General features: G+C 41.4%; 1 protein-coding gene across 1 annotated transcript in view; it reads left to right on the top strand.

Annotated features, from left to right (window-relative positions):
• PARVA (parvin alpha) overlaps window positions 1–27,256 on the top strand; it is a 189,022-nt gene extending 161,766 nt beyond the window's left edge. Inside the window, 1 exon segment of the mRNA XM_021083311.1 lies at window positions 24,451–27,256. Coding sequence (XP_020938970.1) covers window positions 24,451–24,527 — 77 coding nt within the window. The 3' untranslated portion in view covers window positions 24,528–27,256.

Raw genomic sequence — 27,797 nt, 5'->3', positions numbered from 1 at the left:
GTCTTGTCTGAAACCTTCTTTGCCATTTGCAGGAGAAGGTGGGACAGCACATAGCCCCTCAGTCCTGGGGATCCTTTATGAGCTGCAGATCACACACCTCTGGGAAGAAAGAGAATCTGAAATCCTATGCTTGGGATTGTGAGGATAAGGGCCCAGGCAGATGTGTGGCAGAGCAGAGGTGCTGCTGCAGGAATTGTGCCTGATTTCCAGGCTCTTCTGTCCCTTGACAGGGTGCTGACCTGCCCAAGAGCTGTCTCCCAGGCAGACAGGGGGAAGATGGTAGGGTCTTCAAGGCAGCTCTGCTCTGAAATAATTGCCTTTGCTGCTCTTGCCTCTGAGGACGTGGCTTGATATGTCAGGTTTGGGTTGGAAATTTTAAGACTGAAAAAAATTCAAAAGGAGCAAAATGCTCCAGCAGCCTTCCCATCTTGCACTTGAAGCAACATGTACATTTGTGGGGGCAGGGGGGTGGGGGATATGGTAACAGTTGGGATAAACTGAACGGACCAAGTAAGGCTTTTGTATTTGGAGACTAAGATAGAGGAGTGCACATCGCAGACAGGATGGCAAAGTGAGCACAAGTCTGCCTGGGGAATGGAGCGGGGCTCCGTTTGTGAGACACTGTGCATGTGGCTAAGCTCATGATGGCCCGGGTCCAGTCCCTACCCTGCCAGCCTTGGGCACCTTACTTACCATCTCTGGCCTATTCTTCATGTCTATAAAGATGGACCTCCTAGGGACATGCACATTACATGATTGAATGTGATGATGTCTCATGCACAGCCTCTGACACCTAATAATGAGTATAGCAGTTACCTATTTGGCTAGAATATTAAGAGTATGAATTGAATAATAGTTGGCAACAGTGAAGTGAGTCCTAGAGGGCCTCGAGTTTGGACTTGATTTTGTAGGCAGTGGAAATCATGGAAGGTTCTTAAGCAGGAGAGTGATGTGATCGGACTTCTAATCCAGGGAGATCATTTGGAAGGCAGTGTGAAGAACAGATACTTAGATGTGGGGCCCCATCAGCATCCCTGGGGAACCCAGGAAGTAAAACAAGCTTTGGAGACCTTGAGGTTGACACCCAGGCATGGACCAAGCAGAACTGGGGTTCAGGCAAAAGATCAGGGCTGTGGTTATATCACTGGAAGTCTTCCACTTGTACACCAAGTGAGAATGGGTCAACAGGAAAACATGTAGAGGAAAGAGCAGGGTTAGGGACATTGTCTTGTGGCAATGCCTTTACTCATGAAGCTGGAGGAGAAAGCAGGAGGACCAGAGGAGAGAGATCGACTGTGAAAACATTGGTTGGTCCCTGTCTCATGACTCTCTCCAGACTTCAATAATTATCAGCTCTTGCCAACAAAAGCCAATCCCATATTCTCACTTATCATCACCTTGTTTTAAGCACATGGTCACTGCAAGAGACAGGCCTCTAGCAAGGCTGCTGTCCCTCTTGGGGTTCTCCCCTTGAAAGGCCACTCTAGCCATCCTAATGCCATTAGAAATGGACTCTGAATGTCCTGTGACCAGCTGATAAGCACCTTACCTTTGGTAGGAGACACATAGCAGGAGAATTCTGGCCAGTGTTTCTGCTTCTACTTTCTTGAACTGCTTAATATGAACTTTCTTGATAGAGAAAGTACTTCTTCTGATACCTTAATTTCAAGCATTTGTTTCCCTTAAGACAGTTTTTCCAATATGAATTAGTCTATAGGGATATTTTAGCATATAGATGATATTCCTTGTGTAATTATTGAACTGCTTAATATGAAATTTCCTGATCACTATGAATGGAAAAACACATCTGTTTTATTTGCTCTTATACTGGGCACTGTGCCCATGCTAAAATTTCCAGTGTGTAAAGGAGAATTGAAATGGTATTTTGTGAAACTGTACTTTGTGAGAGGTATACCCCAGCATTCCCTCTTGCTTCTGTGCTTCTATCTGGAAAGTGAAAGTCAGTTGTAAATGCTGCAGTCTTTACAAAAGGTGCCGATGTAGGTAATTCTTTCAGGGTGTGTCAACATCAAATTGGCTGTGGCAGAGGCATTTTTTCATGGCAAAGCTTTTTAAGGTCAGGAAAATGCATCTTCTGCCATGCTGTTTGACATTCAAAGCTCCATTATACCTCAAAATCCCCTGGAAACTTTGGGTTTCCATCTCATATGACTTTTGCTGCCCAGGCTTCATAACCTTTTAATACCCCAACTAATGTATGCCAAGTGTTAGTATCAAAATCATGACCAATCAAGTGGTTGAAATATTGGCATAAAGCTCGTGACTTTTATTTAGGGTATCACACCATCTGTTCTCAAATACACATGCCCACCCTGTTATCACTTAAGTAGACTCACCATTAAACGTGGTTAAGACTCCAGAACCACACGCACTTGGGCACTAAAAGAAACCTAGTACCAAGCAGGAGTGAAGTCTGCCTGAAAGACAGCCTGGTGGAATATCTAAAACACAAATCAGGAGATCCCACCGTGGCTCAGTGGAAACGAACCTGACTAGTATCCATGAGGACACAGGCTCAGTCCCTGGCCTCACTCAGTGGGTTAAGGGTCCAGCATTGCCGTGAGCTGTGGTATAGGTCGCAGATGTGGCTCAGATTGGCATTGCTGTGGCTGTGGCATAGGCCAGTGGCTACAGCTCCAATTCAACCCCTAGCCTGAGAACCTCCATATGCCATGGGTGGTGGCCCTGAAAAAAAAAAAAAAAAAAAAAGATAAAGAAAAATAATAAAACATGAGTCAAATGGGAATCAAGATGGCACCTGAATAGGAGGACGTGGAACTCACCTCTTCACACAAATACATGGGGAATACATCTACAAATAGAATAATCCTTACAGAATACCTACTGAAAACCAGTAGAAGTATTCAGACACCTGAAGGAATAGGAGGGCTCTCCATGTAACTGCGTAGGACAAAAAGGAAAAAAAGAAAGAGAGAAGAAGTGGAAATGAGTTGGGACCTGTGCCCATGGAAGAGAGCTGAAGAGGAAGAAAATTTCCCACACCCAGGGAAGTTCCCTCACCAGCAAGAAGGTCAGCTGGGACAAGAAAGGAGGTTTGGAGGCTTGGAGGAGAACACAACAGCTGGTCTACGGCAGGTGGGACAGGATGAGACATACACTGGTGATCCTTGCCACTGCCCTGCATGCCCCAGCCTGGGAATCCTGACTACTGATACAGGCTGGTGGGGAGGTGCTGGAACGTGAGGTTTGGAGAATAAACCTGGGGACAGAATCACAATTGGCTGTGAAGAGGCAGCCTGGAAGGGCTGGAGGGCAGAGTGTCACAACCACAAATGTCCGGGGAGAAGTCCCAGGCAGCCATTGTTGAATAGCATGTGAGGGGCAGGGTCACCATTGCAGCCCCCTTCCACATGCAGACCCCTGTGGGTCCTAGGAGAGGTTTTTGCCAGGGCTGACCTCTTCATGCAGATTACTGTCCCACTCCTCCTTCCAGAGTGAATCCATGCATCTGGTCCCTGGCCTACCTCCCTCTGGATGCTGAAATCTCTCCTCCCAGCTCACTCACCCAGACCTTGGGCCCACCCACTCCAACCAGAACGAGCCTGTATGCTGCATCCAGCCTGCCACCCATCTGGGCAGCTCACTCCCCATGACCTCTGGCCCACCCCCTCCTGCCAGAATAAGCCCTCACACCTGATCCCCAACCCACATCCCTTATGGGCAGGCTCATACACCCTGACACCACACCACCCTCCTTCTCCCTGGAGAGGCTCCTGAGTTCCTGCTGCCTTGAGAGCAGTCTCCAGTGGTTTGCCCACATGCAGAGTTGGGGCTGAAACCACAGCTGAGCCCCAGGGGCCCTCCAACTAAGGGAAAAGAGCTGAAATCTCTCCTTCCTGCTGCAAGAACCACAGATTTACACCTCCACATGTGGCTTTGTAAATTCAGCACCTGTGGGATACTCAAATGGGCAAGTGGCCCTCACAGCTGATATGGGTCTGGCTTTAGCAGCTGTGGGCTTTGTGGGCACATTCACTCAGGGGTTGAACCAAGCCAAAGTCTGAGCTGCCTTCATAGTGCCAAAAGCAGGCCTAGGTACATGACTACTGCCTCCTATGACCTGACCTCAGTGGATCCGCACTGGTGGCCTGGTGAAAAAATGCCTGAGAGAAACCAGGGCCAATTGCTGGCATACCCACACTTGAAGTGGGACTGGGAGAGCAGTGCCATCAACAATGTATGCTGTGAACCTACACAATGGGTGAACAGCTCCAATAGAGGAACCCTCAGGGGCTCCTCTCCTAGCGGGAGCACTCCAATCCCGCCTACCTTGCACCACAGATGGGAAATACAGCTCAGAAACAGATCCAAGTTCTCTGAATCCAAGGACTAGGGAGCAGACCCTGCCCTTGAAAAGACACTGACAAATACAGAGCAAATAGGATGCCCTGTTCAAAATCCACCTCAGGCTCAGGTCACCACTACATCAGTCACACTTCCTATTAAGGGGATAAAGGCCAGCATATACTGAGGAAAGAGATGTCAGACATCCATATTAAAAACAGGCCTCACACCAACAAATATTAAACCCAGACATGGGGGGTGGGGGGATGCACTGGGGGTGTGGGATGGAAATACTATAAAACTGGATTGTGATGATCATTGTACGACTATAAATGTAATAAATTCATTGAGTAATTAAAGAAAAAAAGAAAATATCAGAAAGAATAACTAAAAAACAAACAAACAAAAAAAAAAAAAACACAAAAAACAAAACCCACCCAGACAGACTACCTACCTAAAGTCAACTAGAGCTCACAGCCTCCCCAAAACACACCCTTAAATGTAGCCCAGACCATCTGAGGGACAAGACCCAGTCCACCCACCAGGGGGCAGACACCAGAAGAGTAACTATGAAGCCTACAGAAAACAGACCACAAACACAGAAAGTTAGTCAAAATGAGGTGAAAGAAAAATATTTTTCAAATGGAGGAACAAGATAAAAACTCACCCAAAAACAAAATGAAAAGAAGATAGACAATCTACCTGAAAAAGAATTTGGAGTAGTGGTAGTAAGGATGATTGAAGATCTAGGAAAAAGAATGGAGATGAAGATCAAGAAGATAGATCCTGCTGAGTAGCACTGGGAACTATGTCTAGTCACTTATGATGGAGCATGATAATATGAGAAAAAAAGACTGTATACATGTATGTGTAACTGGGTCACCATGCTGTACAGTACAAAATTGACAGAACACTGTAAACCAGCTATAATGGGAAAAAAATCATTATATAAAAAAATAAAATAAAAATATATTTTAAAAATGAAAAAAATGTTTAAAAAGAGCTAGAAAATATAAAGAACAAAGATGAACACTACAATAATTGAAGTGAAAAATACTCTAAAAGGGATCAATAGACTGAGGCAGAAGAATGAGTAAGTGGGCTGGAAGACAAAATGGTAGAAATCACTGCTGCGGAAAAGAATAAGAAAAAAGAATGCAAAAAAATGAGGACAGAAAAGAGACCTCTGGGTCTAAATGTGCCACCATTTGCATTACAGAAGTCCCAGAAGAAAGAGAAAAAGGCCCTGAGAAAATATTTGAAGAGCTGATGACCAAAAACTTTCCTAACATGGGAAAGAAAACACTCGTTGTAGTCCGGGAAGTGAAGAGAGCCCTATACAACAGGATGAATCCAAAGAGGAACACAAATCACATATTAATCAAAGAGACAAAAACTAAAGACAAAAAATATTAAAAAACAAGGGAAAAGCAACAAATAACATATAAGGGAAATCCCATAAGATTATCAGCTAGTTTTTCAGCAGAAACTCTCTAGTCCAGAAGAGAATGGCATAATATATTTAAAGTGATGAAAGGCAAAAACCTACAACCAAGAATACTCTACCCAGAAAGGCTCTCATCCAAATTTGATGGAGAAATCAAAAAGCAAAAGCTAAGAGAGAATTCAGTACCACCAAACCAGCTTTAAGACAATTGCTAAAGAAAGTTCTCTAGGCAGAAAAGAAAAGGCCCAAACTACAAACATGAAAATTGCAAATGAGAAAGCTCATTGGTTAGGGGAAAAAAAATAAAAGTAGGAAATCATCCATAGACAAATAAGATATTAAAACTAGCAATTTTGAGGAGTGTACAAATGCAGAATCCTGAAAATGGGAGTTCCTGCCGTGGCTCAGTGGTTAATGAATCCGACTAGAAACCATGAGGTTGTGGGTTCAATCCATGGCCCTGCTCAGAGAATTAAGGATCCGGCATTGCCTTGAGCTGTGGTGTAGGTCATAGACATGGCTCAGATCTGGCATTGCTGTGGCTCTGGTGTAGGCCAGGAGCTACAGCTCTGATTGGACCCCAAGTCTGGGAACCTCTATATGCCACGGATGCAGCCCTAGAAAAGGCAAAAAGACAAAAAAAAAAAAATTCTGAAAATGCATTTGAAATTAAGAGACCAGCAACCTAAAACAATCCTGTACATATATAGATTGCTATATAAAAATCTATTGAGAACTGCAAACTAAAAAACCGCAATAGACATAGACATAAAAAAGAAAAAGTAAACCAAATGCAACACTACAGATAGGCATCAAATCACAAGAGAATAAAAGGAAAAGGGAAGAGAAAAAACCTAAAAAAAAATCCAAAACAATTAAGAAAATGGCAGTAAGTATATATTTCTAATTACATTGAATGTTGTTCCAACCAAATGACATCAACTGGCTGAATAGATACAAAGACAAGACCCATATATATGTATATATTGTCTATAAGATACCCATTTCTGATCTAGGGACATGTACAGACTGAAACTGAGGGGATGGAAAAGGTATTCCATACAAATGGAAATCAAAAGAAATCTGAAGTAGCAAGACTCATATCAGATGAAATAGACTTTAAAAATGGTTACAAGATACAAACAAGGACAGTGCATAATGATCAGAGGATCAATCCAAGAAGATATAACAACTGTAAATATATACGCACCCAACATAGGAGTACCACAATACATAAAGCACATGCTAACAACCATAAAAGGAGAAATAGGCAGTAACACAAAATAGTGGGGAGCTTTAATACCCCACTGCCGTCAATGGACAGATCATCCACACAGAAAATTAGTAAGGAAACACAGGTCCTAAGTTACACTAGACCATAGAGACTTAATTGATATTTATAGAACATACCATCCAAAAGCAAAATATACATTCTTCTCAAGTGCACAAGGAACATTCTTCAGGGTAGATCACATCTTGGACCACAAGTCAAGCACCAGTAAATTTAAGAAAATTGAAAGTATATCTAGCATCTTTTCCAACCACAACACCATAAGACTAGAAATCAAATATAAGAAAAAAATACCAAAAAACACAAACACCTGAAGGCTAAATAATATCTACTAAACAATGAATGGATCACTGAATAAATTAAAGAGGAAATCAAAAAATACCTAGCGGCAAGTGGCAATGAAAACACGATGATCCAAAACTATGGGATGCATCAAAAGCAGTTCTAAGGGAAGTTTATAGTAATACAGTCTTATATAAGGAAATAAAAATATCAAATAAACAACCCACTGTATACCTAAAACAACTAGAGAAAGAACAAACAAAATCCAGAGTTAGTAGAGGGAAAGATATTGTGAAGATCAGAGAAGAAATAAATGAAATAGAGATGAAGAATACAGTAGTGATCAATGAAAGCAAAAGTTTGTTCTTTGAAAAGATCACAAAAATTGATAAACCTTTAGCCAGACTCATCAATAAAATAAGGGTAGGGGGTTCAAATCAATAAAATTATAAATGAAAAAGGAGAAGTTACAAATGACACCATGGAAATACAAAGGATCATAAGAGATTACTACAAACAACTGTAGGCCAATAAGATGGACAATTAGAAGAAATGGACAAATTCTTAGGAAGGTACTACACTCCAAGACTGAACCAGAAAGAAGCAGAAAATATGAACAGACCAGTCACAAGTTCTGAAATTGAAACTGTGAGTTAAAAATTTCCCAAAAAACAAAAGTCCAGGACCAGAGAGCTTCACGGGCAAATTCTATCAAACATTTAGAGAAGAGTTAACACCTATAGTTATGAAACGCTTCCAAAAAACTGCAGAGGAAGGAACACTTGTAAGTTTATTCTATGAGGTCACCATCACCCTGATACCAAAACCAGACAAAGACATCACAAAAAAAAGAAAATTACAAGCAAATATCACTGATGAAAATCCTCAAAAAAATATTAGCAAACCAAAGCCAACTATCATGACCAAGTGGGATTTATCCCAGGGATGCAAGGATTCTTCAGTATCCACAAATCAGTCAATATACTAGACCTCATTAACAAACTGAAGAGTAAAAACCATATGATCATCTCAATAGATGCAGAAAAAGTGTTTGACAAAATTCAACTCTTATTTTTGATAAGAACTCTTCAGAAAGTGGGCGTAGAGGGAACCTACCTCAACTCAATACAAGCCCTTTATAACAAACCCACAGCTAATATCATTCTCAATGGTGAAGAGCTGAAATTGTTTCCACTAAGATCAGGAATAAGACAAGGATGTCCACTCTCACAATTTTATTCAACATAGTTTTGCAAGCCCTAGCCATAGCAATCAGAGAACTAAAAGAAAAAGAAAAAAAAAAGGAATCCAAAATGGAAAAGAAGTAAAACTGTCACTGTTTACAGATGGCATGATACTATACATAGAAAATCCTAACGATGCTACTAGAAAACTATTAGAGATCATCAATGAATTTGGTAAAGATGAAGCATACAAAATTAATACACAGAAATCTCTTGCAACCCTATATCCTAAAAACAAAAGATCAGAAAGAAAAATTAAGTAAACAATCATACTTACCAAAAAGAATAAAATACTTAGGAATAAACCTACTGCAAGAGGCAAAAGACCTGTACTCAGAAAACTGTAAGATGCTGATGAAAGAAATAAAGATGACACAAATAGTTGGAAAGATATACCATGTTCTTGGATTGGAAGAATTCATATTGTCAAAATGACTGCACTACTGAAAGCAATCTACAGATTCCATGCAATCCCTACCAAATTATCAATGGCATTTTTCACAGAACTAGACAAAAATGTTTAAAATTTCTATGGAAATATAGAAGACCCTGAATAGCCAAGGCAATCCTGATAAAGAAAAATGGCGCTGGAGGAATCAGGCTCCCTGATTTCAGACTATACTACAAAGCTACTGTCATCAAAACATTATGGTACTGGCACAAAAACAGATATACAGATCAGTGGAACAGGATAGGAAGCCCAGAGATAAACCCACATGCCTATGATCAAATAATCTATGACAAAGGCCAGAATATACAATGGCGGAGGGAAAAAAAAAAACATCTCTCCAATAAGAGGTGCTGGGAAAACTGAGCTACATGTGAAAGAATGAAATTGGAACATTTTCAAACACCATCCACAAAAATAAACTCAAAATGGATGAAAGACCTAAACATAAGACTGGATACCATAAAACTCCTAGAGGAAAACAGGCAGAATACTCTTTGACATAAATTGCACCAATATCTTTTTTGATCCACCTTTTAGAATAATGAAAATAAAAACAAAAATAAACAAATGGGACCTAATTAAACTTAAAAGCTTCTGTATAACAAAGGAAGCCATAAACAAAATGAAAATACAACCCACAGAATGGGAGAAAATCTTTGCAAACAAAGCAACTGACAATCTCCAAAATAAACATGTTGACATCTCATGCAGCTTTATATCAAAAAAACAAACAACCCAATCAAAAAATTGGCAGAAGATCTAAATAGACATTTCTTCAAAGACAGACAGACAGTTGGCCAAAAAGCACATGAAAATATGCTCAGTACCGCTAATTATTATAGAAATGCAAATCAAAACTATAGTTTTGAGGTGGCGTATCACCTCACACTAGTTAGAACTGCTATCATTAAAAAGTCTACAAATAAATGCTGGAGAGGGTGTGGAGAAAAGGGAACCTTCCTGCATTGTTGGTGGGAATGTAAATTGGTGAAACCACTATGGAGAACAAAATGGAGGTTTCTTAAAAAACTAAATATAGAACTACCATATGATCCAGCAGTCCCACACATGGGCATATATCTGAAGAAAACCATAATTTGAAAAGATACATGCACCTCAATGTTCATTGCAGCAATATTCACAATAGCCAAGACATAGAAGCAGCCTAAATATCCATTGACAAAGGAATGAATAAAGAAGATGTGGTACATACATACAATGGAATATTAGCCATGATGAAATAATGCCATTTACAACATGGAAGGACCTATAAATCATTATACTAAGTGAAGTAAGTCAGAGAGAAAAAGACAAATATAGGATACCACTCATATATGGAGTGTAATAAAAAATGATACAGGAGGTCTCATTGTGGCTCAGTGGGTTAAGAACCCAACAGTGTTTGCGAGGATGCAGGTTCAATCCCAGGCCTCACTCAGGGATTAACAATCCGGCTGTGTCATAGGCCTACAGCTACAGGTCTGATTTGACCCTAACCTTGGAACTTCCATATGCCATGGGTGCAGCCCTATAAGCAAAATATATATATATATATACAAAAGGACATATTTATAAAGCAAAAACAAACTCACAGGCTTTGAAATCAAACTTATGGTTACCAAAGGGGAAACCATGGTAGGGGGAGGGATAAATTGGGGGATGGGATTGGCATATACGCACTACTGTATATAGAATAGATAACTGGCAAGGATCTACTGTATAGCACAAGGAGGACTACTCAATGTTCTGTAATAACCTCTATGGGAAGAAATAATGGACATAAGTTTATATATGTATATATATATTTATATATATAACTGATTCACATTTCTATACACCTGAAGCTAATACAACGTTGTTAATCAACTATATGCCAATAAAAGAAAAAGAAAAGAAGTCAAAAGAAAAGGTCCCAGGAGTCTGAAACCAGCCTACTTCAAATAATGCTAAAAATCCAGGCAGGTGAAGGCAGCTTATTTCTAGTGATCAATACTATTTGTGGAATGATTTGGTCCATGGCTGGAAATATGGGAAATGGTTCAACTTTCCTTCCCCTTTCTCCTAGGAGAGAAACACTAGGAGATAGTGTACAGACTATGGCCAAAAAACAAACCAAAAAAATGTCTTTTTAGGGCTGCATCCATGGCATATGGAGGTTCCCAGGCTAGGGGTCAAATTGGAACTATTGCAAGAGCCACAGCAATAGATCTGAGCTGCATCTGCAGTCTACACCACAGCTTATGCGCCCCCTAATAAAAAGTCTACATCCTAACCCTGGGACTTGTTAATACTTTAAATGGTAAAAGAGACTTTGCAGAAGTGATTAGTTGAGGATCTTGAGCTAGGGAGATTATCTTGGATCATCTGGGGAGTTAACAATGTAATCACAGGGAAAAGGGAATCAGAATACTCATCAGAGTGATGGACCATGAGAAAGACACAACCAAGTCATTGCTGGTTTTGAAGATGAGAGGGGGCCATGAGCCAAAGGATGCAGGCAGCCTCTAGAAATTAAAAAAAAAGCAAGAAAGCAGATTTTCCCCTAGAGTCTCCAGAAGAGAACACAAGCCTGCTCACCCCCTGATTTTTTCCCAGTGAGACCCATTTTGAACTTGGACCTTTAGAACTGTAATATAATAAATTTGTGTTGTTTTAAGCCACCAAATTTGTGATAATATGTTAGAGCAGCAATAGAAAACTGATAAACCCTATGACCCAGCTATTTCACTCATAGATATGCATGTCCATATACCAGGACAGGAATATCCATAATAGACTAAACTAGAGTATGCATCCCCAGTAGACAAGCTAAATAAATTGGAGCACATGGATGATTAGACAAGGGCAACAATCAAAAAAGAATGACTAAAAAATCATGAGAGAGACTGTTAGTTACTGCAGCAGGAATAGATCAGTGATTATCCTCTGCAAAAAAAAAGCAAGTATAGAACACTGGACAAAATGATCAAGAACTACCATTTTGAAGCCCTAAAATGTAACCAGAAGTAGACAACAAATAGAGAGGCATTCTTGAAAAACAACAGAACATACATAGTTGAATATTTATACCTCAATAAAACAATAAATTACACCTCAGTGAAACTGTTGGAAAAAATGAACAGCTCATGTAACAACATGGATGAATCTTATAAGCATACTTTTGAGTTAAAAAATCACAAAAGAATAGGTGTAGTATGAGTCTATTTATATAAAGTGTAAAAACAGGCTAAACTACAATATGCTATTTAGGTTGCATATGTTGCTGGTGGAACTGTGAAGAAGCACAAGGAGGTAATCATGATAAATCAAGCGAGGATAGTGATTATCTTTGCAGGGTGAGAGAGGGTTATGACTTGAATGCAGGAGGAAGGGGATGCTTCTAGGGTACTGACTATGTTCTACCTTTGACATGGGTGGTGACTACCTGAGGGTTCTCTTATAAGATAGATAGATAGATAGATAGATAGATAGATAGATAGATAGATAGACAGACAGACACACATATTTATACATATATATGCATGTATGTGTATATATGTGTGTGTATATATATTGCATGTACTTTTTTGGATACTTATCATAGATTTTAAAAATTATTATGTAAAAAAAATGGAAAAATCTCTAGATAGAATAGCAAGCTACCACCAAAATGACCCATCTCCAGAAGATGGATTCTGTCCCAGTGGGGAACAGGGAGCAGATAGGAGAGTGGCACAAAGACTGAAGATGAGCTGCATCCATTGGGGGTGGGATGGAGGCTGGAACATGATGGACGTCTTGGAGCAGGGTTCACCCTGGGTATGCAGCCTGTGACCACCCAACTTATTCTAGCCCCCACCAGCTAGTGGCACTGAGCCACTAGATTTCACCCCACCTTGTTCAAGGAACTCAGGGATTGGTGTGGGGAGGCTTTAGAGAAGGGGCCTCGGACTGGGATGAGGTGGCACAAATGGTGCATAGAGGTCCCGGCTGCACATGGCCATGTCCTTTTGTACAACTTGGTCTTATGCATTGGGAGAGTTACCCCTCCTTCTTTGACTTGTGCATCTCTTAAAGACAGTCCACTGATGGATGGGAAATGTCACTAATGCCACTGAATGAGAGGAAAAAACCTGGAGCCCTTTCCCCCTGGACAGAGGCTTCCACATCAAAAATACATATGCATGTGGAATAGTTTTTACTGAAAACTAACCAGAGACTGGCAGAAAGACTCCTGTACAATCAAGCCTATGAGAAACATCCACAGAGAATCGGGTAGGAAGGGAAGAGAGGCAATCAGGGACATGTGCCCCTGGGAGGGGATCATGAAGGATGGGCAGAGATCCTCCCTGGAGAGTGAGAAGTTTGAGCCATGTATTGACACCCTAACCCTGGGCTTTGACATTGGGAAGACAGATCCCCTTAGCTGATTTGAAAATCAGCAGGACTAACAGTAGGGCTATAAGATACCTAGAATCTTCTTGTGAACAGTACACACATACCAGCTAGCTCCCAAAACAAGGCAGAGGAAACAGATTGAAATTGCACAGAACTCTGGCCAGTTTCCCACAACTGCCCCAGCATATGCCCCAGCCTGAGCTGAGCACCCACTCCAGCCTACTTGCTCCATGACATTGTTCCACATTATGGCAAGGGCTTCTCTGTCCATAGGGAGTGCTCAGTTGTGCAGGATGGAGCGGCTCAGACCTGAATCGGCATCTGAAAAGGGTGGGAAGCCATTACTGTTGCTTATAGAGACAGCACAGCCTAAGACTCTGATTAGGGCTGAGACTGCCACAGCCCACACAGAGAGCTACACTGAGTGGTCAGTCCAGCACTGCTCCTCTGTGGGGCAAGGGTGCTGGTAATGGGAGGGGGAGAGCACACACTTAGAGTGAGCAGAGCTAGTTCAGAACTGACCCTCAACACTTTTGCATCAGCAACTAGGGATCCAACCCTGCTCCAAATAGGGTGATATCAACCACAAAGCAGAGAAGCCCCAGTTCATACCTGGCTCTGGACCTAGCCCCTCCATCTCCAGCCCCACCTCACACCAACAAGATACTCACCAGCACACAATGGTGGAAGATGTGACTCATGCCCATGTCAGATTCAGCTCTCCCACCAAAACCATTTGGCACAGACATACTGTATATTGTCACTCCCACGCAAGGACACCTATTTAAGACTAGAGCAGGTAACTGTTTCACCCAATCTCATAGAGACAGAGAAAGATAAGCAAAATGAGAAGACAAAGGAAGTTGCTTCAACTGAAAGAACAAGAGAAAAACCCTGAAAAAAAAAAAAACTAAGGAAACAGAAATAAGTACTTTACCAGATAAAGAGTTCAAAGTAGTAATAATAAAATGCTAAGTGGATTAGAGAAAAGAATAAATAGAGAATTTTAATAAGGAACTAGAAAATATAAAAAAAATCAGAGCTGAATAATACAATAAATGAAATGAAAAACATACTAGAAGAAAGCAACAGCAGACCAGTTGATAGAGAAGAAGATGTAAGTGATCTGCAAGATAGAATAATGGAAATCACCCAGTCATAAGGCAAGAATAAAAACAAATAAAAGTGAGGACAGTTTAAGGGACCTGTGGAACATCAAGCATGAAGAAGAAAAAAAAAAAATCAGATTATAGAGGTCCCAGAAGGAGAAGAGAGAAAAGGATCCAAAAGTATTTGATGAAAATATGGCTGAAAACTTCCCAAATCTGAAGAAGAAAATAGATATCCAGGTACAGAAAGCACAGAGAGTCTCAAGCAAGATGAACCCAAACAGACCCACACCAAGACATTAAAATGGAAAATTTTAAAGAGAGGATTCTAAAGGCAGCAAGAGAAAAACAAAGAATCATATATTAGAGAACCCCCTTAAGGGTACCAGCTTATTTCTCTAAAGAAACTTTGCAGGCCAGAAGGGAGTGGCATGATATATTTAAAGTGGTGAAAGGGGAAAAAACCTGCAACCTAGGACACTCCACCCAGCAAAATTATCATTTAGAATTGAAGGAGAGATACAGAACTTCTCAGACATGCAAACACAAAAGACTCATCAATGTTAAACTGACCCTAAAAGAAATGTTAAAGGGTCTTCCCTAAGTGAAAACAAAAGGCTAATACAAGAAGTAAGTATGAATAGGAAAGGGAAAATCCCATTAGTAAAGGCAAATGCATAGTAATGACTGAGGATCAACCACTTAAATAAGCTAATATGAAGATTTAAAGACAGAAAAATTGTAAAATCAATTTTAAATGTAACAAAACAGAAAACATGAAGATGTAAAATAGGACATCAAAAATATAAAATGTTGGGCAGTGGAGTAAAAAATGTAAATTTTGTAAAAATGTGTTTGAACTTAATTGATTTTCCATTATATGTAGTTATAGGTCAACATATATGAACCCCACCGTAACCACAAATCAAAAACCTGAAATAGACCCACAAAAACTAGAGAGAAAGGAAGACAAGCATACAACTAAAGAAAATTATCAAACCAAAGGGAAGAAACTAAAAGAAGAGAAGAAATACAAAAACAGCCAGAAAACAGGTAACAAAATGGCAATAAGTGCATACCTTTCAATAGTCACTTTAAATGTCAATAGACTAAATGCTCCAATCAAAAGACATAAGGTGACTGACTGGATTAAAAAAAACAAGACCCATCTAAATGCTGCTTATAAGAGACTGCAGAAATAAAAACACACAGAGACAGAAGGTGAGGGGAAGGAAAAATATTTCATGCAAGTGGAGACAACAAAGCAGGGATAGTGATACTCATATAAGACAAAATAGACTTTAAAACAAAGTCTATAACAAAAGACAAAGAAGGGCTTTAAATCATGATAAAGGGATCAGTACAAAAAAGAGGACATAATACTTGTTAACATATATGCACCAAAATATATAAAGCAAAGTGTTGACATAATGGTAGAAATTGACAATAATACAATAATAGTAAGGGACTTTAACACCCTCACTTACAATAATGAGGAGATCATTAGGAGAGAAAATCAATAAGAAAACCGTGGTCTTAAATGACACATTAGACCAGCAGGACTTAGTAGATATCTATAGAACATTCCATCCAAAACCAACAGAATCCACATTATTTTCAAATGCACACGGAATGTTCTCCAGGATAGATCACCTGTTAGGTCACAAAATAAGTCTCAACAAATTTAAGAGGATAGAAATTATATCAAGCATTTTCCCAACAACAATGACATGAAACTAGAAATCAATTACAGGAAGAAAAATGGGAAAAGCATGAACATGAAGAGGTTAAACAATATGCTACTAAAATGATGGGTGAATGAATACATTGGAAAATACCTCAAGACAAATGAAAATGGAAACAACTTTCCAAAATCTATGAGATACAGGAAAAGCAGTTCTAAGAGTGACCCTTACAGCCATATAGGACTACTTCAAGAAATAAGAAAAAAAAAATCTCAAATAGGCAATTTAACCTACCATCAAAATGAATCAGAAAAAGAACAAAGCCCAAATTCAGCAAAAGGAAGGAGTTAATAAAGACTAGAGAGTAAATAGAGACAAAAAAAGAAGAAAGAAAGAAAGAAAGAAAGAAAGAAAGAAAGAAAGAAAGAAAGAAAGAAAGAAAGAAAGAAGACGGACAGACAGACATCAATGAAACTAAGAGCTGGGTTTGTTTTTTAAAAAAAGATAAACAAATTCATAAATATTTACTCAGGCTCATCAAGAAAAAACATAGAGAAATTAAATAAATCAAAATAAGAAATGAAAGAAAAAATAACATATCACAGAGATACAAAAAATAATGAGAATATTATGAATACTTGAATATGCCAACAAATTGGGCAACCTAGAAGAAATGCACAAAAAAAATCTGAAACATACAACCTTCCAAGAGTGAATCAGGAAAAAATAGACAATCTGAACAGAGTGATCACTAATAGTGAATTGAATTTGTAATTAAAAAAAAAATCAAACAAAAGTCCAGGATGGGAAGCCTTCACAAGGCAATTCTACCAAACATAAAAAGAAGAACTAATGCCATCTTTCTCAATATTCAAAAAATAATTGAAGAGTGAACACTCCCAAATTCATTCTACAAGGTCACCATTACCCTGATACCAAAACCAAGAAAAGATACTCAAAAAAAAAAAAAAAAAAATAGGAGTTCCCGTCCTGGCGCAGTGGTTGGCGAATCCGACTAGGAACCATGAGGTTGCAGGTTTGGTCCCTGCCCTTGCTCAGTGGGTTAACGATCTGGCGTTGCCGTGAGCTGTGGTGTAGGTTGCAGACGTGGCTCATATCCCGCGTTGCTGTGGCTCTGGCGTAGGCCGGAGGCTACAGCTCCGATTCAACCCCTAGCCTGGGAACCTCCATATGCCACAGGAGCGGCCCTAGAAATGGCAAAAAGACAAAAAAAAAAAAAAAAAATAGAGAAAATTGCAGGCCAAAATCTCTGATAAGCATAGATATAAAAATCCTCAACAAAACATTATCAAACCAAATTCAACAATATATAAAAGTCCCACAATCAAGTAGGATTTATTTCAGAAATGCAAGGATGGTTCAATATCCACAAATCAATGCGATACATCATATTAACAAAATGAAGGATGATCACATGATCATCTCAACAGACACAGAAAAGGCATTTGACAAAATTCAATATCTGTTCATGATAAAAATTCATCAAAGTTAGTATAGAGGGTATGTATCTCAACATAATAAATGTTATTTATTTATACAGCTAACACCATATTCAGCACAAAAAGCTACAAGCTTTTCCTCTAAAATTGGGAATAAGACAAGGATGCCCACTCCAGTCATTTCTAGTTAACATAGTATTGGAGGTCCTAGCCAGAGTAATCAGAAAAGAAAGAGAAATAAAAGGCATCCAACTGGAAGAAAAGAAGTAAAACTCAATATTTGCAGATAACATACTATATATTGAAAATCCTGTGGAGTTCCCATCATGGCTCAGTGGAAGTGAATCTGACTAGCATCCATGAGGATGCAGGTTTGATCCCTGGCCTTTCTCAGTGGGTTAAGAATCTGGCATTGCTGTGAGCTATGGTGTAGGTCACAGACATGGCTTGGATCTGACATTGCTATGGCTATGGCATAGGCCAGCAGCTGCAGCTCTGATTCGACCCCTAGCCTAGGAACCTTGATATGCCTTGAGTCCAGGCCTAAGAAGACAACAGAAAGAGAAAAAGAGATAAAGAAAGAAAGAGAGGGAAAGAGAAAGAAAGAAAGAGAGAGAGAGAAAGAAAAGAAAAAAGAAAAGAAAAGAAAAAGAAAAAAAGGAAGGAAGGAAGGAAGAGGGAGGGCAGGAGGGCAGGCAGGCAAGCCCTAAAGTCTCAACCAAAAAAACCTATTAGAACTAATAAATGAATTCAGTTGCAAGATACAAGATAAATATACAGAAATCTATTGCCTTGCTATAAACTAATAATGAATTATCAGAAAGAGAAAACAAGAAAATAATCACATTTTAAATCACACCAAAAAGAATAAAATACTTAGGAATAAAATTAACCAAGGAGATAAAAGACCTATATTCAGAAAACTTTAAAACACTGGTGAAGGGGCATTCCCTGGTGGCTTAGCAGGTTAAGGATCTAGCATTCTCACTCCTGTGGTAAGGGTCACTACTGTGGTAGGGGTTTGATCCCTGGCCTTGGAAGTTCTGCATGCTGCAGGTATGGCTCAGAAAAGCCTGAAAAACAAAACAAAAACAAAAAACACTGATGAAGGAAAATGAAGATGATACAAAGAAATGGAAAGGTATCCCATATTCATGGATTAGAAGAATTAATATTGCTAAAATATCCATACTGCCCAAAGCAATCTATAGATTTAATGAAATCACTATGAAAATACAGATGTTGTTTTTCATAGAAATAGAACAAATAATTCTAAAATTTATAGGGAACCACAAAATACCCCAAATTGTCAAAGTAAAAGCTGGAGTAATCAATCACACTTCCTGACTTTAGACTATAAAACTACAGTAATGAAAACAGCATGGTGCTGGTACATAAACAGACACATAGCTCAATGGAACAGAATAAAGAGCCCAGAAATTAAACCCACATACATGTGGTCAGTTAAATGGAGTTCCCATCATGGCTCAGTGGGAATGAGTCTGACTAGCATCCATGAGGACAGAAGTTCAATCCCTGGCCTTGCTCGGTGAGTTAAGGATCTGGCATTGCTGTGAGCTGTGGTGTAGGTCACAGATGCAGCTCAGATCCCAAGTTGCTGTGGCTGTGGCATAGGCCAGTGGCTACAGCTCCAATTCCACCTCTAGGCTGGGAACCTCCATATGCCGTGAGTGCAACCCTAAAAAAAAAAAAAAAAAAAAAAAAAAAAAATTAATTAACAAATGAGGCAAGAATATACAATGGAGAGAAAACAGTTTCTTCAATAAGTAGTGCTGGCAAAACTGGACAGCTACATGTAAGAGAAAGAAATTAGAACATTTGTTCATACTATGTACAAAAATAAACTCATAATGCATTAAAGAGCTAAATTTGAGACTTGAAACCATGAAACTCCTAGAAGAGAATACAGGCTGAACACTCTTTGACATAAATTATAGCAATATTTTTTTATATCTTCTCCTAACACAAAAGAAACAAAAGCAAAAATAAATAGTACCTAATTAAAAGCTCGCACAGCAAAGCAAACACTGAGAAAATGAAAAGACAACCTACTGAATGGGAGAAAATATTTGCAAATGATATGATCAACAAGTGGTTAGTAGCCAAAATATATAAATAGCTCACACAACTCAATATCAGAAAACAATCTGATTTAAAAATAGGCAGAACACCTGAATAGACATTTTTCCAAAGAAGATATACAGATAGACAATAGGCACATGAAAAGATGCTTGACATCACTAATCATCAGAAAAATGCAGATCAAAATGACAGTGAGATATCATCTCACACCTGCCAGAATGACTATCACCAAAAACTCTTCAAATAACAAATGTTGGCGAGGATGTGGAGAAAAGGTAATCCTAGTACCCCAAGAAGTGTAAATTGATGCAGCCATATGGAAAACAGTCTGGAGATTCCTCAAAAACTAAAAAAGAGAACTACCATATGATCCAGCAATTCTACTGCTAGGTATATATATGGAAAAGATGAAAATTCTAATTTGAAAAGATAGGTGCACCCTGATGTTCATAGCAGCGCTATTTATAATAGCCAAGAAGAAACAACCCAAGTGCCCATCAATAGACTGACTGGATTAAGAAGATGTGGTGCATATAATATGAAATACTACTCTGCCATTAAAAAGACTGAAATATGCCATTTGAAACAACATGGATGGACCTAGAGAATATTATGGTTAGTGAAATAAGCCAAAGACAAATGCTGTATGATGTCACTTATATATGAATCTAAAACGTCAAATGGATGAATATAACAAAACAGAAATAGACCCACATATATAAGAACAAACTAGTGGCTACCCGTGGGGAAAGGGAGGGGGAGGGTCAAGATAGTAGTTGGGGATTAACAGATACAAACTATGATGTACAAAATAAGCAATAAGGATATTCTCTACAGTACAGGAAAATACAGCCATAATAACTTGAAGTGGAGCATAATTTATAAAAATATTGAATCCTCATGTTGTACACCTGAGACTAATATAATATTGTAAATCAACTATATGTCAATAAAAGAATAGAAGTAAATAAGATTAAATTAAATGGTCAGTTTGAAACATTCTCCCATATTGGACATTTTCTTTCTCTAGCAGCCTTAGAACTCCCCTGTCATTAAAAAGGAAAAAAAAAATCCTCCTACCTCCATCCGTATCTGGCCCTCACCAGACTCCCAAGTTCCTCCTTTGCACCTGTGTCCACTGCCTCCACCTGTCATCTGCCCGTTCTGTTGTTGACAGTTTGCCTCCACCTGCCCATGGCCTTGCTCTCTCCCTTGCCACCCACAGGACCATGTCCCCTGGGAACTCTTTCCAGCATTTACCCTCCTCCCCCTCTTGGGAACATTTGACTCTTTTGGACATCCTCTCTTTCTTGTTTTCTCCCTTGGCTTCCAGGATACCGCGCGATCATTCATGCATTTATCTATTAATATCTTTTGAGGTCTGTGCCTGCCAGGTACTGAGCCAGGGACAGGAGCAAAACAAGATGGACTCACTGCGATCATATTGCTCACAGTCTGGGCAGAGGCAGATTTCATCAGATAAGCCCACAAATCACTGATTTAGAACTGGAGTGAGTGCTATGAAGGAAGAATGAGGAGGCTTTGAGAACATAAGACGGGGTGGGGGGCTCACTAAGGCCAGGTGTCAGAAAGGCTTCACTGAGGATGCAGCGCCTTAAGCTGAGGTCTACAAGAGGATTACGAGTCAGCTACTTGGGAAGAAGAATCTAGGTGTTGCAACAGTGTGTGCTGAGGCCAGGGTGATGGAGGAACACAGCCTGTTGGGAGGTTGTGAAAGGAGCCAGTGCGACCAGTGCAGAGTGAATGAGGGTGACCAGTGCAGAGTGAATGAAGGTGAACAGGGCATGAAGTGAGACAGGAGAGGTGGACTGGAGGCAGGCTTTGCCTTGTAAAACCATGAAGAGGATTTTGGACTTTTATCTTACATGAAATAGTTGTGTGGCCATACAAGCTGTGAACTATACAACTCCTGGGGCCAGAGTTATGTTGTGGTCCTCAGTAATGGCACCCTGGAAGTGTGAATGATGTGCCCTGGAGTTGTGCAGTGTACCTCATGCACAACCGTACCCAGAAGCCCAAGAGTCTAGCTGTAGTGGGTAGAAGGGACAGGAGGAGGTTTTGAGGAGACCAGTTAGGAGCATGGTGCTTTCAGTGTCACCCCCCCTTTCCCCTTTAGGCTCACTCCCTTGGTGAGCTCATCTTTGCCCTGTCTGCCCTTCTAGCATTTCCTCCTTGAGATAACGTCCTAGTCTTTGACTTGAGTGGAATTTAAGGAGCACTCATCACCAAGCAGTCATGGGAGGACAGGAATCAGCCAGAGGACATAGGACTCAACCTGGAAGAGGGTGATTCAGCATGAGCAGGGCAAGGTACAGGGCTCAGCCACTGGGCAGGGTCCCACCCAGAGGCTAAGATATGTGCATGAACAGACACGGGAGCAGAAAGGGAGCTAAGCTCCAGGCCCCAAGGGTGGTCCCTGAGCCCCTGGTCTCTCAGCAAGAGAGCTTGGAACAGAGTCCTAGCCCAGCAGGGTGGGAGCAGGATTGGTCTGCAATTGGGATAAGGCCTGGGAGAAGCAGGCTAGACGGGGCCCAGAGTTGAGGGAACCCTACGGAGTTCCCCAGGCCCATGACTTATGGCCCAGTTGGTGTTGATCTTTGCAGGGCCTGGGCCCGAGGACACCTGACTATGGCAGCCACAACTGCCAGAGTCCCAAGGCTAAGACCTGGAGCCACAGCCCAGCCTGCAGGGCCACTGCCTCCTACTCTGCTGGTCCTGAATGATCCCTATTCCTATTGACCAGAGCGTTGCTGGAGCCCTGACATCTTCCCCAATCCCCTCTCTCCCAGTGGCTCAGCCTCGTCTCTCCCACCTTTGAATCCCAGCGCATTTATTATTTTCTGTTATTTTTCCTTCCATCATTTACTTCATCTGACCTTCTGTCCAGCTAGGATTTTTTTTTTTCAACAACATTTACTGTGAAAAACATCGCATAAACAGAATGGTGCATAAAACATAAATATACAGGTTAGTGAAATATCATCCAGCAGGCCACCATCTAACCACCATGCAGCTCAAGGAAAAAAGTAATCCCTGCTCCTGAGACTTCCCTCCTCCTGCTGTTTATGAACATAATCCTCAACCTCAGCTCTCTCTCCAGATGTGTATTGTCATCAGGCTTTTGCCCTTTTCCTTCTTTTTAACTTCTCCATATAATTTTTAATTTCCTTATGATCAATAATTGATTTAGAATAATTTTATAATTTCCTTATAATTTATCTTAATCTGCATTCCTAAATAGTAGGCAGAGTTCCTTTTTTTTTTTCTTTTTTTTTTTGTCTTTTTATGGCCACACCCACAACATATGGAGGTTCCCAGGCTAGGGGTCAAATTGGAGCCACAGCTGCCGACCTACGCCACAGTCACAGCAACATCAAATCTGAGCCACATCTGCAACCTACACCACAGCCCACGGCAACGCTGGATCCCTAACCCACTGAGCGAGGCTAGGAATCGAACCTGCATCCTCCTGGATGCTAGTTGGGTTTATTAATTGCTGAGCCACGACGGGAACTCCCAGAGTTCCCTTTCTTTATGTTCTCTCCATTTCTTCCAAGGAAGGCTCTCCTACAGGGACACAAGTGCAGCGGGATAAGAGCAGAGTGGGGGCCTTGTTGGGGGAGGGGAAGGTGGAAGAGTCAGGCAGGGGGTCCAAGAGGCAGCCAGAGGAGGTGACTAGTAAAGAGAAGGAAGAGAGGGGGAGCAGAAATGAGGGTAGGAGGAAATGGTTGCCTAAAAGCTCAGCCCCCATGAAGGAACTATCCTGAAAGTACAGTCCAGCTCCGAGCCTCAAGCTCGGCTGCCTTGCTCAGTCCTTGATCCAAAGCGGACTTTCAGATGACACACATCTGGTGCTCCTGCTGGGTGGTCTCCTGTGCCCGCCGGGGGCCCTCCCTCCCTTAAGGGAGAGGCAGCTTCATTCTAATTCACCAGCTCATCCCCCACTGCAGCCCCAGGCCCTCCCCTCCTTTCCACCACTCAGGACTGGGTCTGCGGACCAGGGTGAAGGCAGAGGGATAGGAGCCACAGAGACAGGTGAGACCCCAGGGACAGAGTCACGGGCAGGGTCCTCTCCCCTGGGATGCTGTGTCCAGAGCGAAGGCTCCATGCTCTGGGGTCTGCTTTCTTTTCTTTTCTTTTTTGGTCTTTTGGTCTTTTTAGGGCCGCACCCATGGCATATGGAGGTTCCCAGGCTAGAGGCCGAATCAGAGATATACCTGCCAGCCTACACCACAGCTCATGGCAACACAGGATCCTCAATCCTCTACCTAGGGCCAGGGATCGAACCCGCATCCTCATGGATGCAAGTCACATTCGCTAAATTCAGAGCCATGACGGGAACTCCAGGGTCTGCTTTCTTTAGGGAGAAGTGAGACACCCACATCCTAGCACCTCTGCCCCTCAGTGCCCCCTGCTCTGAATTCCTGCTTCACACACTGCCCAGCCTTCAACCCCCACCTGGCCCTGGCTGTCTCATGGGGATGCTCTCTCCCCACAGGACGGGAGCCAGCTCTTCAGGAGCACAGAATGATGTCCTGTGAGTGAGGGGAGACGCCCACCCAAGGAGGTTGAGTGACAGCAGAGGACAACCCATGCCAATGAGGGGCCCTGTGGCAGCACTGAGACAATGTGTGTTCTTTTGTTGTCTCTGCAGACATCGTCAACTGTGACCTGAAGTCCACACTGCGAGTCCTGTACAACCTCTTCACCAAGTACCGGAACGTGGAGTGAGGAGCAGACTGGACCATCCCGAGCCACCTTAACCTGCCTATGCCCGTCTCCTGCTCTGTGCCCTCCCCCAAGTCTGGCTGCCACCCAGAGATAGTGGGACCTGAAATTAGGAAGGAACTGATCCGTAACTCTGTGGGCTGACCCACACCACTCAGGCTCTGAGGACCGACGCAGCGATGGCTTGCGAAGGTTGTCCCCTTGCTGGTGCCACGCTTAGATTTGCCTCAGCCCCCAGCTTAGGCACAAGTGCCTGCCCCTCCCCACCCCCAGAAGATGGAAATAAAGATAATAGGTCCCATTGAAGAGGTGTAACCTTTGGGCTGGGCATCACGCTAAGTGCCCTGACCTACTCAAACTCATGAATACTCATGACTCCCACTGACGCAGATGCTGGCAGCCCCTTTTACATATAAGGAAACTGAGGCTCAGAGAGGTTCTGCGGCTTGCCAGACACTGCCATTTGTTTTCCTTCTCTGAAGAACCTATGTGTTCATAGCCAGCCCATTACATTGCCTTCTCGGCAATCCCCATGAGACACGTGTCCTCCAAGAAGATGAGACCCCCCCCAACCCCATCCCATCCCAAGCTCACTACCGGGCAGGCTAGGTCAGGGCTTAGTGATTCACACTGAAATTGGCAAATCAAATTTAACCCAATTAATAGTGTGTGTGTGGCAGGAGTCATGTCCCTCCACTCCTTTGTACAAATGAAAATTACTCTTAATTCCTTCAGATTTGTAATAGCCCCTTACTCTGGTTTCAGGGTGACATTTGGGAAGGATTCTGTTTAAAATTAATGGAGTGGCACATTTTGCAGCCTTTTTGCTTGATTGCATGTAATGGATGTGCCCTATATTTTCCTGCAAAGTAAGTCCTCGATTCATTATCATTAGGCAAATGTACAATATACCCAGGCACCGCAGAGCGCTGGGCGCCGGCCCATGTGAGCAGGGCTTGGGAAGTAGGGCTCTTCACCAGGACCCTTGAGCTTTAAAGAAAGGAACTCCTTTTCACCCTCTAATTGATCATTTAGACCATTTCTGGCTAAGTCTGCCCACATGCAATTACTGGCTAATTCAGGCGAGGAAAAATGTAAGTTATTTAGGCCCAAGCGGAGTGGTTTCCTTGCGGGCTTGTGGTTACATGGATCCCCTCTACATGAACCCAAGTTCCGAATACAGAGCTCTCGTTGGCCCAGCCTGCGGGTCCTGGAGGGATAGGAAAGGGCTAGAATGGGGGTGACTAAGCGGACAAGAAGCTTGGGACAAATGCTTGCACACTTAGCATACAGAGGATTACTCTCAGACCGAGGGATGGGCCTGTGGCTATTCACACTTAGACTGCTAAGTTGACCGAGGCTTTGGGAGGACTAATAACTTAGAGTGATATTGTATCTGCAATACAGAATTTTCCTAAGTATGGCAGGCGGACACCAGCCTGGGTCCCTGCCTCGCAAAGTCTGTGCCTGCTTTGTCACTACTTGAGGCCAGATGGCACGAAGCCCATCTCTGGTTTGAGGAAGTCCTTGTGATCTCTGTCTATGCTACCCGGAGGGAGGCCTCCCATTGTCTCTAAAACATTCCTTCTAGCTTCTCCTCACTTCTTACTCTATGGTCTACCTGCAGGAACTTAGAAGCCACACCGTTTAGAGAGACTTCCTATGTCTGAGGAGGTTTTGCTCCAAGAGAGAATTATTCAGCATCATGAGCATTTAAGATATAAAGAAAATGTACTCTCTTGTGTCAGTTTAAAAGAATACAATTCTTTTTTACCTAATTAGTGAAATATTTCATTTGTCTTTAGGAAACACTAAATACTGTGATACTTCTGTTGGCTCTCTTTGAAATTCCTGATAGCAAACTGACATAAATAATTGCTTTGTCTTCTTGAGCAAATACTAAAGTGAGATGAAATACGAGGAATGCATTCATTTAAACATGCTTTGCTGTATGAACTTTGTCTCCTTTGTGTGTGTATGTGTGTGTGCCTTATATTCAAGCTGCAAATGGACAGTGGGCAAATGGCCTTATTAAAAATACTCCTTTTTTGTATTTTACGTATATGCTGTATAAAAACACATCAGAACACTTGGAAAGGTTTTTTTTTTTTTTTTAAGAACAGGTCTAATTTATCAGAAAATTGTTTTTTTGATACCATCTTGCCTTAGTCTAGAACCCCAGGGCCTAGGCCTGGTTTTATAGCCCTATCACCTCACTTAGAGGTTTTCCTTTAGATGCTGGAAGCTCTTGCTTAATATATGACTTTGTTTTTGAAGCAGGGTAAAAGGCATCAGAAAATAAACCAAACTTAACCCCTCATCTCTTTTAAAGGAAAAAAAAAAAAAAAAAACTAAGGCAAAAATCAAGTCTCCATCAGCTCACAGGGTCCTTTTTTTCCTCTTTTTTAAATTTAAGTGCATTATTTTTAATAATTAATGTATAAATGGTGCAAACTTCAAATGCATGAATGGGCATCTAGTAAAAAACCTAATCTCCCTTCCTCCCCTCCCCCAGCAGCCAATACCTGTCCCCAGAGGCAACTATTTTGTTCTTTTTCTTATATTCACTTCCAGAGGTACCCCAGCAATATCAAGCATCAACACGCATATAAAATTACTTTTTAAATATAAATAGCAAATTGTACATGCTATCATGCACACTGCTTTCTTCACTTGTTGTTCTGTCTTGGAAATTATTTTTCACTGGCATTAAAACTTCTTACACTTTAAAATGAGAATATGAGTACGTCATGAATCCAAAGGCACATCTCTGATCTGTACATGGGCTGGAAAATGAAAACCTTCCCAGAGGGAGGTAAGGCTGGCTAGATAGTGATTTAAGACGGGGGAGTTCCCATTGTGGCTCAGCGGGTTCAATCCCTGACCTTACTCAGTGGATTAAGGATCTGGCATTGTGGTGAGCCGTGGTGTAGGTCACAGAGGTGGCTCAGATCCTGCGTTGCTGTGGCTGTGGTGTAGGCCGGCAGCTGCAGCTCTGATTCAACCCCTAGCCTGGGAACTTCCATATGCTGTAGGTGTGGCCCTAAAAAGGAAAAAAAAAAAAAAAGTCAAAACTGGGACCTACTGGGGTGGGGGGTAGGAGGGGCATTATAAGAAACATTGTCCTGTGCCCTCAACTGAATTTATTTTTTAAAGGCCTCCTTTAGATTATTATGGTGAGTGGTGGACAGTTTGATTAAGCTTTTACTTGGACATAGTACTAGGGCTACTACTTTGCAATTGAATAAGAAAGTACTAAAGGTTCTAGGTACC

Source organism: Sus scrofa, chromosome 2, assembly GCF_000003025.6.
Source record: "Sus scrofa isolate TJ Tabasco breed Duroc chromosome 2, Sscrofa11.1, whole genome shotgun sequence".
NCBI classification, from domain to species: Eukaryota; Metazoa; Chordata; class Mammalia; order Artiodactyla; family Suidae; genus Sus; species Sus scrofa.
This window is presented reverse-complemented; position numbering and strand designations above follow the sequence as displayed.